The sequence below is a fragment of the Lemur catta genome, chromosome 1 (genome assembly GCF_020740605.2).
Source record: "Lemur catta isolate mLemCat1 chromosome 1, mLemCat1.pri, whole genome shotgun sequence".
Lineage (NCBI taxonomy): Eukaryota > Metazoa > Chordata > Mammalia > Primates > Lemuridae > Lemur > Lemur catta.
In genome coordinates, this window is record NC_059128.1 from 84,616,501 (window position 1) to 84,632,620 (window position 16,120).

At 37.7% G+C, this 16,120-nt stretch overlaps 1 protein-coding gene across 5 annotated transcripts in view; it reads right to left on the reverse strand.

Annotated features, from left to right (window-relative positions):
• The window catches only part of MYO5A (myosin VA), a 195,362-nt gene that overhangs the window by 24,459 nt on the left and 154,783 nt on the right, over nt 1-16,120 (reverse strand). For 2 of the 5 annotated variants that reach the window (XM_045529431.1, XM_045529425.1), the window contains exons 29-33: nt 13,349-13,449; nt 10,363-10,443; nt 8,351-8,549; nt 5,922-5,996; nt 4,350-4,443 (exon numbers count right to left, since the gene is read on the reverse strand). In XM_045529431.1, the coding sequence (XP_045385387.1) occupies nt 4,350-4,443; nt 5,922-5,996; nt 8,351-8,549; nt 10,363-10,443; nt 13,349-13,449 (550 nt within the window). The remainder of the gene's footprint in view (nt 1-4,349; nt 4,444-5,921; nt 5,997-8,350; nt 8,550-10,362; nt 10,444-13,348; nt 13,450-16,120) is intronic. The other 3 variants (XM_045529444.1, XM_045529437.1, XM_045529454.1) reach the window with 3 other exon arrangements.

A 16,120-nucleotide genomic window follows, 5' to 3' on the forward strand; every position in this document is an offset into this window, starting at 1 on the left:
ATGGTGAGCATTTTTACTAAGAGAGTTTATGTTTTAAAAGAAAGCTTCTCTTTTCTTTTGCAAAATCTCTAACCAGGATATTTTTGGTTCTTTATAAAATGGTCAGAAAAAATCTGCCATACTCTCAAAAGTTTTTCTTTCTGCCTTTGAATTCTCCCTGGGGACTTAGTCTTTATAAAGGGTCACAAATGAACTATAGATATCAGCTCAACATAACCTTGATTTATTTAGCAATATTACCTACTAATTAAAATAACACGTCAACCTTTATGTAGCATGAGGAAAATACAGTGCTGCAAGAGATAAGCCAGGACACCACCCCAGTTTTTAAACACTCAAGAGGCCTTGGCAGTTGCTATAGTTCAATGTTTCTGTCCTTTCCAAAATTCATGTTAAAACTTAATCCCCAATGCAATAGCATTAAGAAGTGGGGCCTTTAGGAGGACGTTAGGTCCTGAGGGCTCTGTTCTCAAGGACGGAATTAGACCTCACAAATGGGGCTAGAGGGAACTAGTGAGGCCTTTTGCCCTCTGCCTTGTGAGGACACAGCCTTTGTCCCCCTCAGAGGATGCAACAAGGCGCGCCACTGTGGAAACAGAGCCCATGCCCTCCGAACGTGCTGGTGCCTTGACCTTTGTCTTCCATCCTCTAGAACTGTGAGAAATAAATTTCTGTTCTCTATAAATTACTCAGGCTCAGGTATTTTGTTTAGCAGCACAAATGGACTGAGACAGTGGTCACTTAGTCCAACACTCTATCTAATATAGACACAATTCTAGAAGGACCTGAAGCAAGAATCTATTTTCATTTTCTAGATTCTTTTTTTTTTTTTTTTGAGACAGAGTCTCACTCTGTTGCCTGGGCTAGAGTGCCATGGTGTCAGCCCAGCTCACTGCAACCTCAAACTCCTGGGCTCAAGTGATGCTCTTGCCTCAGCCTCCTGAGTAGCTGGGACTACAGGCATGCAACACCATACCAGGCTAATTTTTTTTCTATTTTTAGTAGAGATGGAGTCTCACTCTTGCTCAGGCTAATATCGAACTCCTGCGCTCAAGTGATCCTCCCACCTCAGCCTCTCAGAGTACTAGGGTTACAGGCATGAGCCACCATACCCAGCCAATTTTCTCGATTCTTTATATGCTTAAAGGAAAAATATTCTTGAACCTTTTGTCCTGGAAAAGGAAAGGAAATTGGAAGGTTTTTAAAAAATTTACTTTCCCTCACTTTGGCACCAGGAAGATCTTGATCTCAGGTTTAATTGAGACAGATAAATTCATATTAAGTAGAGAAATTCTATAAGAAAATATGATACAAAGGAGAGAAATCAGTGGCCCTCAGAAGGCTTGGGTTCTAATCCTGCCACCTAACTTGCTGAGATGTTGGGTAAGTCACTTAAAATTTTGGGGCCTTAGTTTTTCCTCTTATGAAATAATTAACTGATTTCTAGAATCCCTTCAGGTCTAAATTTCTTGATCCTATAAAAATTGAGATGGAATACTCACTCCTGGAACAAAATATAACACGAAACAGATCAAATTTTGAAACACTCTCCATTTAGCTACATAATTTCTGCTAAAAATGATATATGTTGGCATTTAAAAAAAAAAGTCTTTGTTTGCTTCTAAAACAGTCCCCTTAATTAAATGTAGCCCACAGGAGGAGGCAAGAGTCGTGCTATTTTAAACTAAAAGGATTTAAGTGTGCTGCAATATATTTAAAGAAAAACATGGCTGGGCGCGGTGGCTCACGCCTGTAATCATAGCACTCTGGGAGGCCGAGACGGGCGGATTGTTTGAGCTCAGGAGTTCGAGACCAGCCTGAGCAAGAGTGAGACCCCGTCTCTACTAAAAAGAGAAAGAAATTATATGGGCAGCTAAAAATATATATAGAAAAATTAGCCGGGCATGGTGGCGCATGCCTGTAGTTCCAGCTACTCGGGAGGCTGAGGCAGGAGGATTGCATGAGTCCAGGAGTTTGAGGTTGCTATGAGCTAGGCTGATGCCACAGCACTCTAGCCCGGGCAACAGAGCGAGACTCTGTCTCAAAAAAAAAAAAAAAGAAAAGAAAAACATAAGAAAACTCTTAGTTATTATAAGGGGCTTTGTTGTACAAAGTTGCCAGTATTTTCTGTATAACAGGGAGATACAGGGATGAAGAGAAAAGTGTTAAAAGAGCTTGTCACCTTTATTCCCTAATTTGGGGGAGAAGCAAGGATACTGTACTCAGCAAGTGCCCAAGTCACATAAATCTATTTCATTTTATCCTCTACATATGTATCATTTAACTCAAAATATCACTTTTCCTAAGAACTAGTACATCTTTTTTGTTTAATCAGTAAATTGTTATTCTCAAGTGCTACTTACAGCTTTATAGCTATCAGGATAGTTTAAGTGATGAAGTTGATTTCTGATTGATAATGGCTTAAAATCAGTAAAATCTTAAAATATTCTAACCTGTTTCTTCAATTAAAAATATACATATCAAAGAAAGCTGATTTAAAAATATAAAATAATGCATGTCTTTTCTATTTACCAAAATTTACTAAAGTATGGCAAAGGAACCATTAGGAATTTAAGAAATAAACAATCTCACAAGTTAATACCCTTAAAATCAGTTTCTTTCAAGAAAATACTCTGCTGTCTAATTATCATCTCATGATATAATTAGTGCAGAGTTAGGTACAGAAAGTTCTTTAAGTTCTACCAATAGACATTATAGCCCATGTGGGAGCGTGTGATTTGGAGGTTCAAAAGTTTTAATGTAATATATAAATCATATAATGCTAAAAGATTATATATAAAATATGACTACAAAGTAATGTTTCTGATTTCTAAACAAATATTTCAGTATTTTTATATCTAAGGGAGTGATATCCTGTGGACAGTAAATATCCATGTTGCCATGTTCTAAATATTTCTGAAACTTATTTATTCACTCAACAAACATGGAATGATTATGATAGGTCAGACACTATACTAGGTGCTATGAAAACAAGAGGAAGTGAGAGGTGGTTCCTATGCTTGGGAAGCTCATAGTCTATTATGGAAGACGGTAATTCAAACAGAAAAACTGCTAAAAATATGACACAGTGAAAAACCACAAAAAATTTGAGCCAAGCTGTGGTGTACAGAGGGCAGAGCCATACCGTCTGCCTGTGCGATCAGGCAAAACTGCTCTTGAGCATGTAACATATGACTCTGCTCTCAAAGGATGAGCAGAACTTTGCCCAGGGGAAGCAGGAAGACCAAACAGAAGGAATAGTTATGGCAGGGCCTGGCACGTTGAGGGAATGAAAACCTCATTTAGAGTCAATCATAATAGAGCCCTTTGAACATCCCCAGTGATGGGGAATCTTTACCCTTCGAGCCAAGCAAGAATTATGCAAAGTGATATGGAGAGAATAAGATGGGCAGTCAGGCTGAGCTGTATCATTTTTAGGCAAAATGATAACAGTCACAGAGGTTTGAAGGCAATTCCATAGAGTGTCTCTACAATCTCTTGAGCAGGGAGAGAGCTGTTAGAATGAGCTTAGAATTTGGTTTTAGTCCAAATTCTCATATAAGAATTCAAAACCAGATTCATTTGTATGTAATAATAACTGATATTTGATAATTTCTCAAGGAGTTTTCCTGTCATATAGAAATGAGATTTTTGAAAAAATCTTATTTCTTTATTATCATAATTCATATTTTTCTTACTTACTTCTCTTTTTTTCTCTGTTAGACTGTGAGTTCTTTGAGGACACAGACTCTGTTTTACTCATCTTAGCATCCCTAATACTAAAAATAACAGCAATACTAATAACTAAGTTGTATGTAGTGTTTACTATGTATCAGGAACTATTCTAAGTGTATTACATACATTAACTCATTTGATCCTTATAAACCATGTCAGGTAGATACCATCATCATTAGATACCATCATCATTTCCATTTAACAGGTGGAAAAACTGAGGCATAGAGAGTTTCAGTAACTTGCCCAATATCATATGATTAATAAGTAGGAGAGCTAGGATTTGAACCCAAGAAGCATGATGCCAGAATCCATGCTCTTAACTTCTATGCTATACTGCCTAGCATAGTGCCTGGAACATATTAATAGAAAATATTCATTACATGCTTGCTGAATGAATTCTCTCCCTTTGTATTATTATTATTATTATTATTATAATGAAAAGAACATTTTTCCTCATCTAGAGAAATGGAAATTTCCACTCCACAGAGGTCGAGTTTGCTGAAAGTCATTTTTGTTATTATCCTTAATATTTGCATATAAACCCCTATTAGGCCACTCGTAGAGTAAGACAAAACCAAGATTCAAGTAACTGTCATAAAAACATGTTTAAATACCTTCTAGTTCACCAATTTTTTTGGCAAATACTTTCAGTTGTTTTTTCAGTTTCCGGACAGTCTTATCTTGTTTTTCAAGTTGTTCCATTAGATCCTGAAGATCAAAATGAGAAATAACAGAAAGATCAAAATAGGCCTTCTAAAACGCACTCAGGGAAAGCAGACACAAAATCACAGGAACAACATTGTTAGTTTTACATAAAGCTCCAGAAAAGCTCGTTGGTGGAGCCACCACTTGGCTAAAACTGGCAGGCATGGGAAATGCAGCTACAATAAAAGCCAAATGTTAAAATATAAAATGCAGTAAAATCCTTTACAGCATGATGGATAGCAGGCTCACTGTGGAGTCTTTTCTAGTAGACTCCATGTAGGAAAAACAATTGCATGCTTGTTAAACGTATTGTTATTCCAGTGGAATGCTTTCTTTTAAAGGGGGACTAAAAATAAATTTTGATGAATACACAAAAAGTTTTGCGGAAAGATTTAAGAATGGTTGAACTTTGGTAGGGACTGACACTTTATGTATGTGAAGCACTGTCTCTATGAGACCCACCCTTCTGGAGATGCTAAAATTAGCCCCAAAACTTCAGAAATGTTTAGAAGTTTTGGGAATTAAAAGGTAAGTTGAAAAAATATTCTTAGAGAACAGGATAAAGAGTGGTCTGCTGACCTAGGTAGGACCAAAATGGTAGGTGGCATAAGACACCTACAAAATCTTGCAGGTGATATAATTTTGCTTATATAGAAGAAGGGAAGCTGGGCAAGGTGGCTCACACCTGTAATCCCAGATACTCTGGAGGATCACTTGAGCCCAGGAGTTCAAGACTAGAGTAAGCTATGATTGTGCCACTGCACTCCAGCAGCCTGGGAAACAGAGTGAGACCTCGTCCCTAAAAGTAAAAAAAAAAGAAAGAAAGAAAAGAAAAGGAAAGGAAAGGAAAAAAAGGGGGGTAATTATGAATGTCTTACGCAAATAGAGAAAACAAAAGCAGTACAGTTAAGGGGGAGGGTATAAAGAAGTCTGAGATTGTTGGCTCTCTAGTTAATAAGGAATTCTTTCATATGACAGGCATAGTTAAAAACTGAATAATTAAGAAGAAAGTGGACAACAGAAGGCTCAGAAAGAGCTTAGAAGGAAAATGAGTCAGTGAAGTGTGTGGTTGTTATTCAAGTTATGGAGAAGAAAAGCATTACAAATACAAATATTTATTCATTCTCCAGTTTAGACAAGAGTGGATTTAGATACTAGGCCAATGACTCAAAGGGAATAGTTGCTAACATTTCAAAGTGTTAAGTTGTGCTTCTTGGATTTTACTTGATCTTTCCAAGTCACATTTTGCTTCCATCACACTGTAAGCCTAGTGTTAATAACAAATCAAACGTGACAATGGACGCAGCAGGACACTGACAGAGGTGACACCACTGGCTAAAAGACAGCTGTGGGGAGAAATAAGTTTTGTGAAAGTTTTTGAAGAGACTTCCTGGGAAGGGGCAGGCAGCAGTGTGCTCTTCAGTTACAGAGGACTAAAAGTAGCAAGGAAGACAAAGGAAAAGCACTGTGGTTTTACATACAATCATCCGTTTGTAAAGTGAAATCCGATAGGATTGATACTTCTTAGGGTCATCTGCATATAATTCCTCAAAATACTGAAAAAACAGGCACAATAGATATTTATTTTTCTCTGTGTCTTTGAAGGCAATGCTACCTCTCAGCAAAATCAATTTTAAAATATTTTATCACACAAACAGTGGAAGTGTATAAACTCAAAAGCTCTGATTTGTCACCTGCCATTACCCTTTTATCTTCCTAGTATAGATGATTCTAATTACATATATACAGACATTTCTGTCGTGATTAAAGGAAACAGGCTGTGGCCAAGATGCCATTATTTAGCAGGTGAACACACTGCCCAGATAAGGTTGTCATTTCACTCAAGCTCCTTCCTGCCTTTTACTCCTAGCCTCTCCTGTACATGATGCTCACAAATTGCTGCACCTTTTTTCGCTGCCAGCAGCAGTGGAAGAGTAGGGAAGGCAAATAAATGAAAGTGAGAATAATGGCAATGTCTGCACTCTTGTGTGAAGTTGGAGAGGCTGGTGAGAGGCTGTGTGCCTTTCTTCCCTGAAAGGCAGCGTGGGGGAGGCCTGTGAAACCTGTTCATTAGAGGAGGGAGGAAAATCATTTTTGTGTTTGTATTGAGGGGTAGGTGGGTGGGAGGATGTTATGTGAGGTGGAGTTTCTAAGAACACTAAGTTCAGGTCCACTGTAATATTCTGCTCAAGTGTTTCCTAAAGAAATGCACAATTAAGATTGGGAAACAATGATTTTGAAAAAGTACATCATTTCCTATGCTTAAGTTTGTATCCATCCTCCTGAGTTAGTAGTCAGTGTAATGGCAGGAGAAGCAGCTGATCTACAAAGTATTTTCCCAAAACTCAAACTCATTAACTAGACTCTACCAGCTTAGAATGTGGGGGCTTAGCCTATTTTTGTATTAGCTATGAAGAATTGCCAAGAAAATTAATACTGCAAACAAAGTTGCAAGAGAAATGCTTGACCAATTTAGTGAAGAAACTCTGGAAATCTGCCACCCAGAAGCATCTTTATTTCACGGTTTCACCTTGTATTTTAAGGCAATCATTTATAAGCACAGAATTTATATGCTGATCAATCAATTGTTATTATTCAGTACATTTATCAATACTTAGTCATCAAAGCATTGTTAGTTTAATTTAGGCAACAATATACTTGAGAGTAATAAAATGACATTTCAAAATTATTTTATGATTCAGAAGATTTTCCCAACAAATTAGTGAGATTTCAGTCACTTTGGAAACAATCTGAACACTGCCCTCACCCTCTTCCCCCATTCCCACGATGCAGCCTCATTCAGAGAGGCAGACTGGGAAACCAAGACCTTTGGGTTTGTTTCTAATTCATGTAAAAGATGGTTAAATAAATGACACTAGAAACTATTTGTAACGTAAGGTAATGGAAGAATGATTCAGATTGTTAAATCTTCAGGGAAAATACTATTTTATTATAAGTCATTAAAAACCGTAACTAAAAAAAAAAAAAAGACACAAATCACCACCAGTCCTAAATAATTTTTCTCAAAATCAGGTAGGCACTACAATATAGATTTTATACAAAAACCTAGAATTATAACTTTTCAATGATTTTTAATATAATAAATATTTGTCAAACTTAAATAGATTTTAAAAACTATAAATCTGTAAGAAAAATTATTATGTGGCTGAGAAAGAAATATTTTAGAAAATATTTTTTGGTAAAAAAATAAAAGAAACAAGGAAAAAGGAAAAGAAAAAACTTGAACTCCATGCCAGGGCTCAGAATCTGGCAAGGGGAAAAAAGAAGTCTCCTCACTATTATATAAGATCTGCTAGAAAGAATAGAAAATGTGTTAATCTTACTCTTAACTCCCCTTCTCCCTGACCTGGGCGCTCCTTCCAGCATCACTCAAAAGCCCTTGCTCAGTTCTGCCAACCATCTTTCCTGACCTAGACTCTCTTAACCCCCACTTGTCTTCTAGAGATGGAGGCTAAGAGGACTCAGTGGCTTCTTGGTAAACAAAGCCTGTCCCCAGTCTCTGTCGTGACAATAACATAACAAACTTTCCAGAATGGCAGAGACTCTGCAGCTGCAGCAGAGGAAGCAGACAACCCGAGCCTCCAGGCTGTCACAGCCCAGCGTGCAGTCGGTGGCTGTCTTCCAGACCCTCGATGTCAAGTCTGAGAATGCTCAGACGCTCAAGAGCCTTCTGTGAGAAACACAACCTGTGCACATGCCTTTTTCATGTCTACTAACATATTCATATTTTCCTTACTCTGTCTCTGCTGGAGTAAGAGGGTAACAAGTGAAAGGCAGTACCTTTTTCCCAGCAAAGAAAAGCTATGTTTGATCAAAAAGAAACTAGGACATCAGGCAGTGCTAGGCGTTGCCTGCTAAGGAGTGTGTGGGCCGGGGCACCTCTCCTTACCAAGTTTTCGTTGGTCAGCCGGGTGATCTCATGCTGCAGGCTGGCCTCAATGCGAGCCTCCGGGGGCAGCTGCAGGTTCTGGGCCAGCAGCTGCTGCTGCCGGTTGTTCTCCTCCTTCAGGCTCTGGATCTCCCCACGGAGGGCCTCGGCCTCGTTCTCGTGGTTCCTCTTCTGAGACTGGAGCTGGGATTCCAGGAGCCTGTGGAGAAGCCACACAAGTAGGAAGGGGAGATGACACTCCCAGTCCCTGCCTAATAGCTACAAGGCTTTGTGCTTGCTTGTAAGAGTGAGAAAAGCAGATACTCTTTAGACTCCGTGTGTCTTCTGACTGGATAAAAGTCAAGAAACCCAAACAAGGGCCAGAAATGGAAACGAATGCTCTCACATTTGTGTCTTTCTGAATCATATTAAGATCTCAGAGGCCCTATGAAACAGGAGAGTTTTAGCTCTTTTGAAAGGTTCATAGCAAATGATGACTTAAAAAAAATCAATTAGAAGACAGATTTAATTTGACTTGCATTTACAGACTAGCATTTAACTTGGCAAACACAGTTATATCTTTGCCACATAAAATAACTGCACTATAAAGGGCAAGATTACAAACTCTCAATCTAATTAAATGTGCCTTTAAGAATTACAGAGTTATTACTACTAATTCCACGGAGACAGTGGGACCAGAATCTCATTTTTATATTTCACTCGTGTATCTGAAGGACAGAGAGGCTAGGTCACAACTCTGAAATATACCCAAAATCTGAATTACCCAAATCTACACAGATAGTTCTGAAATTTCATACATATATTTTAAATTTGTCATTTCTCTCTTCATAAACTTACATATCAGTAACAGAATCCTAAAAGGACGTGATTTTAGAACATAAATAATATCAATAGGAGCAACAAAGTAGCTATTGCTTCTGCAAGCAAACGCATAGCAGCTGTGCCCACAGAGCAGACCAGGGCGTTGGCAGTGAGCACAAGAGTCAGCATCCTCCCTTTACCATGCACCCCTGCTTCTACATTCACTCCTTTTCCAAACACAAAACAAAGTTCCGGTTAAGAACTAATTAACGTGAGGTAGAAAAGACATTCTTTTATTCTAATCCCCTTGGTTGCCAACTGCTGGGTAAAACTTATTGCCGCCATTGCAAGCAAACTGTTAACAGCAGACTAAAAACATTTTAGCGATTACAAAATGTCAAAAGGATTTGAACTGATAACACCCCAAAGTTAATGACAATGGTTTATGATTAGAACAAAACAGGATAAGCAGAAGCCCCTTGAATGAACATATTATTTTTAAAATTTAATCATTAAAATGGAATTTTTATGAGATTTTTTAAGAAACAAATGTTGCTAGAGCAGTTGAGTATCTGTGTAAGAAAGGTGTTGCTGTTTTAATTTTATTTTCTTTCCCCTAAACATATTTAACATGTTGAGTTTGGGTAATTATTCTGAACTGCAGCAATGCAGGAAACCCCTTCTGATTTTCTGTTTCACAAATTTGAATTTCACAATAACCACACAGAGTGCCAAATCATGCATTTAATATTGCTTTTAGACAGCATGATAATAATATGGTCACACTGAATGTAGTTGCATTGCCTATATACTGTATGTTGATCTTTATTCCAAACAAGAAGCTGCTAAGTAATAAGTTTTAATCTCTCCCCCAATAGTTTGTGCTCTAGTTGAAAGATTTTGTTTTTCTTTCGACTCCTGGAGAGAGATATTCACAAATTTTAGCATCTGAAGGGAACTCTAGATAGCATCACTCATTTATGGAAAGCAACTCTTACATTTACCATCAATCAATTTTAGCTGTAATAGTATCTCTTAGTGAAGAAGGTTTTTAAGAAGATGTTTGGCTGAATGTTCTAAGTTTTACTGAAACTAATTTACCCGGAAAGACAATTAATGCACAAGAAATACAGGAGTTAAAGTCAGGAGGCCACTGTTAGTAAGGAAAGCGACAAATTAATAACATTCCATTTTGAGGAGATAAACATAACCTGTTGGCTTGTTTTAACCCTTCATAAACCAGCCACAGCTCTCCATCCTCATTCAACTCATGGTAATCCATGGCAGGTGGTCTTCCATGCAAAGGAGTAACAATGCAAAACACAAAGGGACACGGGGTGGCAATGAGGTGATGACCGTCAAGAACAGCACAGAGTATTGAAATATTTTATAAGGGAAGACTTTTTATTGATTACAGGTGACTTTATGACATTACCACAAAAATATCTTTTGGTTAATTAAAAAAATGAGTAACGTAACACCACATGTAAATGGGTAGAAATTAAAGCAAAATAATCAAGGATCTAGAGCTACTTTTCCTGCAAAATAAGAAACGACTGAAGGTGAGAAAGAGGTTCTATTTTAAACAATTTATTCACCTAGCAGAGTGCTTTATCATGTATTATGTTAGAGGCTAACCATGACACACAGATAGAACAAAAACTTCAGCTACTGTCTTCGTGTAGTAATCTTTACAGTCTCTTTTAAAATGAAGTTTTAAGTCTTCTGGGTAGGAACTTGTTTTAGCTTAATAAAATCTGATTTCCCAGCTAAAAATTTGTTTTAAAAATTCTTACAGGAGCAACATAAATAAGAACATGTCCAAAGTTCTCAGCTTTTATGACATGAATTTTAAAAGATATTTTGTGTGCAAAATTAATTGTAAGACTTGTTAAAACTGCTTTTAGAGATGCATCATATTTTATTAAAAATATGTATAATTAATAATTATGATAAGGTTGATAACAGTTTTTTTCTATTTACGGTATAGAAATAATATTTTTTGAGTGTTTGCTAAGTGTCAGAGGCTGTTCTGCATCCCTTCACATGTACTATTTCATTTACTTCTTCCAGTAACCCAAGGTAAATCATTTGCCACATTGCAGAGGAAGACACAGAGGCTTAGAAGTAAGATACCTATACAGGTGGTAAGTAGTGGAGCCCAGGGCTATCTGACTCCAGAGTCCAGGTTCTTACTCCTGCTATATTGTTGTTGTTATGTTTATGCAACACAAATTCGAGAGAATTCTCTTCTGTTTTCCATCTAGGGAGTTTATCTCTCCCTAGAGTGTTTATCTATTTGCATGGTTTCAATCGTATTATTATTCTCTGATGACTTCAAAATTTACATCTCAGCCTACATATCTCTTCTGGCTACAGATCTATATATTCAACTGCTTAATGAACTTCTTTCCTTGGTTTTCTCCCTGGCTCCTTAAATTTGATATGCGTAAATCTACTGAGCATCTTCCCCACACTCCAGGCCCACAATCACAAGGTGGTATCACCACATCCAAGTATCCATAGCAGACACCTCAGAGTCACCCTTCAGGATTTCCTGCCCCTCACCCACACATCCAGTAAACCACAAGGCTCGCTGACCTCTAATGTATATTTCAAAGTGTCCTATTTCTCTTAATCCTAACCACCACCAAGCAAGCCCAAGTCACCATAATCACTCACTGGATTATGGTAATAGCCTCTGAACTGGTCTTTATGCTTTCAACCTTGTTCCACTGCAATCTATTCTCTAACATAACAGACAGAGCTAGCTTTCTAAAATTCAAATCTCATCACATCAGTCTCCTACCTACAACCTTTCAACGGATTCCATTATTTTTGGAATAAAGCCCAAACCCTCTGAGCTGTCTCTCTAGCAGCTGATTAGGGTCTGCGTTTATTTTGCTTACTGCTCTATTCCCAGTGTGTGGCACAGGGCCTGGCATGAAGTAGGCATGTGCTACATATCTGGTGATTGAACAGCTGAGTGGATATAGTTCTTTCTATACTAGCACATTCTTAGACATAACATGTGTTTATGATTCACATTCATTAATTAAAATTTAAGTTTAACAAGATACTCTTATAAGCATTCTCCAACCTTGTCTATAAAAGAAGATAAGAAGTATAGCTGTCCCTCAGTATCTACTGGGGGGTTCAGTTCCAGAACCTTCCTCAGATACCAAAATCCAAGGATTCTCAAGTGCCTGATAGAAATAGGAGTAGTATTTGCATATAACCTACATACATCCTCTTGTACACTTTCAATCATCTCTAGATTACTCACAATACCTAATACAACGTAAATGCTATGTAAATATTTGTTATACTGTATTATTTAAGGAATAATAAGAAAAAAGTCTGTACATGTTCAGTATAGACACAATTTTTAAAAAATATTTTCAATTCTCAGTTGGTTGAATCCACAAATGGGGACACCAAGGCTATGGAGGGCCAATTGTACCTTACTTTTGCATAGCAATATTCTTTAGTTTGTATTTATGTATACCAATCCTGATACTATGCATCAAGAAACCTAGACTGTACACTGATAAGATATATCTTCAGAATTATCTTTCTCTGTGATCATTGCTGCCTATGTTCTTTCAAAATGGTCTAGCATATAGTCTTTTACGTTCAGAGTTCAACAACACTAAGCCTCTGTTGGCGGGGAGGGTGGCAGTAAGGCTGAGGGGAATTCCAGGTATGAGCCTTCATTCTCCCATCCTGGAAGTCACGGTACCCTTTTAGAGTTACGTGGCCAACACTGATGTGATTCCAGATAACTCACCGCTTCTCTTCACACTAAGTTTCAATTCTTCAAAGCTGCAGTTGCCCCTACAAACCTTCACAAATAACTACCCTGAATAACACATGAGAGTGATACCCAAGACAGTCCAAACTGTGTAAGTGGTTTTCTTCTTAAGGCAGCCCCTCAAGGCTAAGACCATAAATATAGAAAAATATCTTCCCTCGATGTAAGAACATTTTCCCTGACACCTTTCATCAATAATATTACCTTATATTAAAGTGAGATTTTAGCTGGGAATACATTGGAAACCTTGGATTCCCTCTGAAGGCCAGCAGATGTCTAATAAAGCAATGCATAAACACTGTGACTGGCTGTATAAGAGGCTGGCCCGAAGGCTAAAGATCAATATAATTAAACGAAAATAAATAGAAGAATGATCAACTTACCTATTTGTTTCCTTCAAACCAATGTACGCTTGTGCTATTTCACCTTTATCTTTCATTTTTTGTACATCTTCCAAAAGTATTGTAGAATCTGTCATTGTATTCTGAAGGGGGAAATGACACATTTCCGCATTAAGATTCAACTCAAAAGCTTTGGACCACATATAATATACGTCTTTCCTACAATTAGAGGGGAGTTATGTGCTTCATCACACCTGTGCCCCACCAGAGCATCTGTCCCTGCCCCTTGTAACTACAGAGGAGAGTTTGGCCCAGGCAGTTCAGAGAAAGACGTAGCTTGAGTTTCTCTCCTGAGAATCCCTAACACTCTACTACCAAGGTGTTGAGATTCTAGAGTACCACTGCCCTGTAAACAAAATCACTGATGGGCGATGTATGTTTAACATTATGTGAAAAAAAATATATGTACATATATATAGTATAAGTATATAATATAGTATACATGGCATTAGAAAAGTAACCAGGCAACTATTTAATGGAACATATAAGGCTGTTTTTTTCTACCACTTCCAGACCAGTTAGAAATAAATGACCCTGTAAAACACTGAAAGTTTGACATAAAGCTCATTTTCCATTAAAAACTCAGTACAGACAAGGTGGCGTTCATATGATATATACTTTAGCAAAATTAAAAGTTTTTTTAACACATCTTTAGATAAATGTAAATAGGAAGCATTTAGTTTCTTTTAAATATCTACCATCTGCTGTTATTCACATCTTTCTGGTACAATATAGCATGGCACATAAGCTTTTGAAATAAACATCTGGCAGGTCAGAATTACTAATGACTTTATATAAAAATAAAATTTTTTGCCAACATTTTTTTTTTTTAATTTTCCCCGTTTGGTCTAATCTTCCTGATAACCAATGTAATTTCAAAATCTACTCAGCTACTCTTCGTCTCTCTAGAACAGGGTAAGAGATAAGAATCACTGCTCTATAGCTTCTGAAGAATAATATATGTTAGAGCCCAGTAGCCTGTTCTATTTGTCTAAATAGTATATGTCTACTCCTTCAGTCAACATTTGCTCTAACGTCAGGTCTCACAATGAAGTGGACGTAATTGAATCCACTTCAAATATTATGATGTTAGAGACCAGTTCCAAAGTAACTTTAAATGCCAACATTAAAGTTCTAAAAGGGTTGCACCATGTAGGAAAATCCCAGTAAGATCTTTCACTCAATAGCTGAAACAAGACGTGGTAGAGAAATTCGACTTTGCAACCTCATTAGGAGCCACTTTTCATCCTAGCTATAGACTCTACATTCAGGGAGACAAAAGTGGCAGCAAAGAATGGCGTGCTCAGCTCCTCAGGCTCTCCCTCCCCCTCAGCCAAGTCCACAGCTGGCTAAAAATGAGAGCACAGGAGAGCCTGTACTCTTGAGTGCACTCCAAGTAAAGGGCTTCCCTCTCCAGCTTGTGGATGCCTCCCATCACCACTGCGGTGAGTCACAGAGCTGACTACGAATTAGAAGTCATGGAGTGCCCTTTATAATCTACACATGAACCTACTACAACCATTGTTACCCCACTGACTTCCCAAATAGGAAGGAATCAAATCGGAAATTAATTTGTAAATATAAAAATAGACTTGGTGGTCAGAAAGCATCAATTGCAAATATGGGGATATACTTGTAAACTAAAGTTAGGATTAAATGTAAGTATTCACTAAAAATTGAAAAAAACCTTGTAATTACCTTGTCATCCTGAAAATCACAAGTCAGCAAGCACAAAAAATAGAGAAAACAATAAACCCTTAGTTCCATGAATAAATTCCACCAATGAGTCCCCATGATAATAGATAAAAGCTAACTTTAAAATAGCCATGAGTTGTTTCTCCTAAAACTAACTCTAAATAAATTAACATACCTGGAACTGGCATAAAGTTGACGTTAATTTATGTTTATGTGATGGTGACTCTTATTTCCAGGCAAGTGCTTGAAATTATTTTTGAGTTGTTTTGTGGTTTTCTTTGGTTGTAAAATATTTTTGAGCATGTGAGAAAATGATGCCCCTGTTCATATATGTGGATAAAAGTCTTATCCTAGGTCTGTGAGAGTTAAAATAATGTCCCACTAAGAGGCCATTTGTCCAAGGGAAGTCTCCCAGAATACTCTGGAGGTGGAGCCAATAAACTAGACCTGTCTGGGCTGAATCATCCCCTCGCTCAAAGAGTGTTGCTCACCATTGCCCAGCAAAAGAGTTGTGAAATGATGTCTCTGACTTGAAACTGAGCAGACAAATCGCCCAGGGGTGTCTGAAAGATCTTAATTAGTGTCATGGGCATTTTTCCTAGGAGAGAACATGACTGCTGCCTCGATTAGGCTGGCAGCTGAGCAAGCATGGACTTCAGTTAGACAGGGCCAGCCCATTAGGGGCAGGAGAGCAGTTGTCACATGGGGTATGTGAGTTGGGTAAGTGAGAGTATATGATACTGTGACTATGTGGTCTATTAGCTAGATTGTTTTTATGTCCCTTGATTCATTTTTCTTCTCTTTCCTCTTAATTTTCACTAAAGTTTCTTGTGAGAATACTGCATTGTACCCCATAAATATATACCATTATTATTGGTCAATTAAAATAAAAAAAAAAAAGTACCAGTTTATCACCAGGTAACCAGGGAAAGGAATCTTGGTTTGGGACAGCTCAAGCTAACATGCAGAGCCTTGTTTTCGGAGGCCCAGCCACAGTGGTAGCCATGGGGACCAACTGAGACAGCCCCAGGGAAAGGTGAGACCTACACAGCCAAGCCA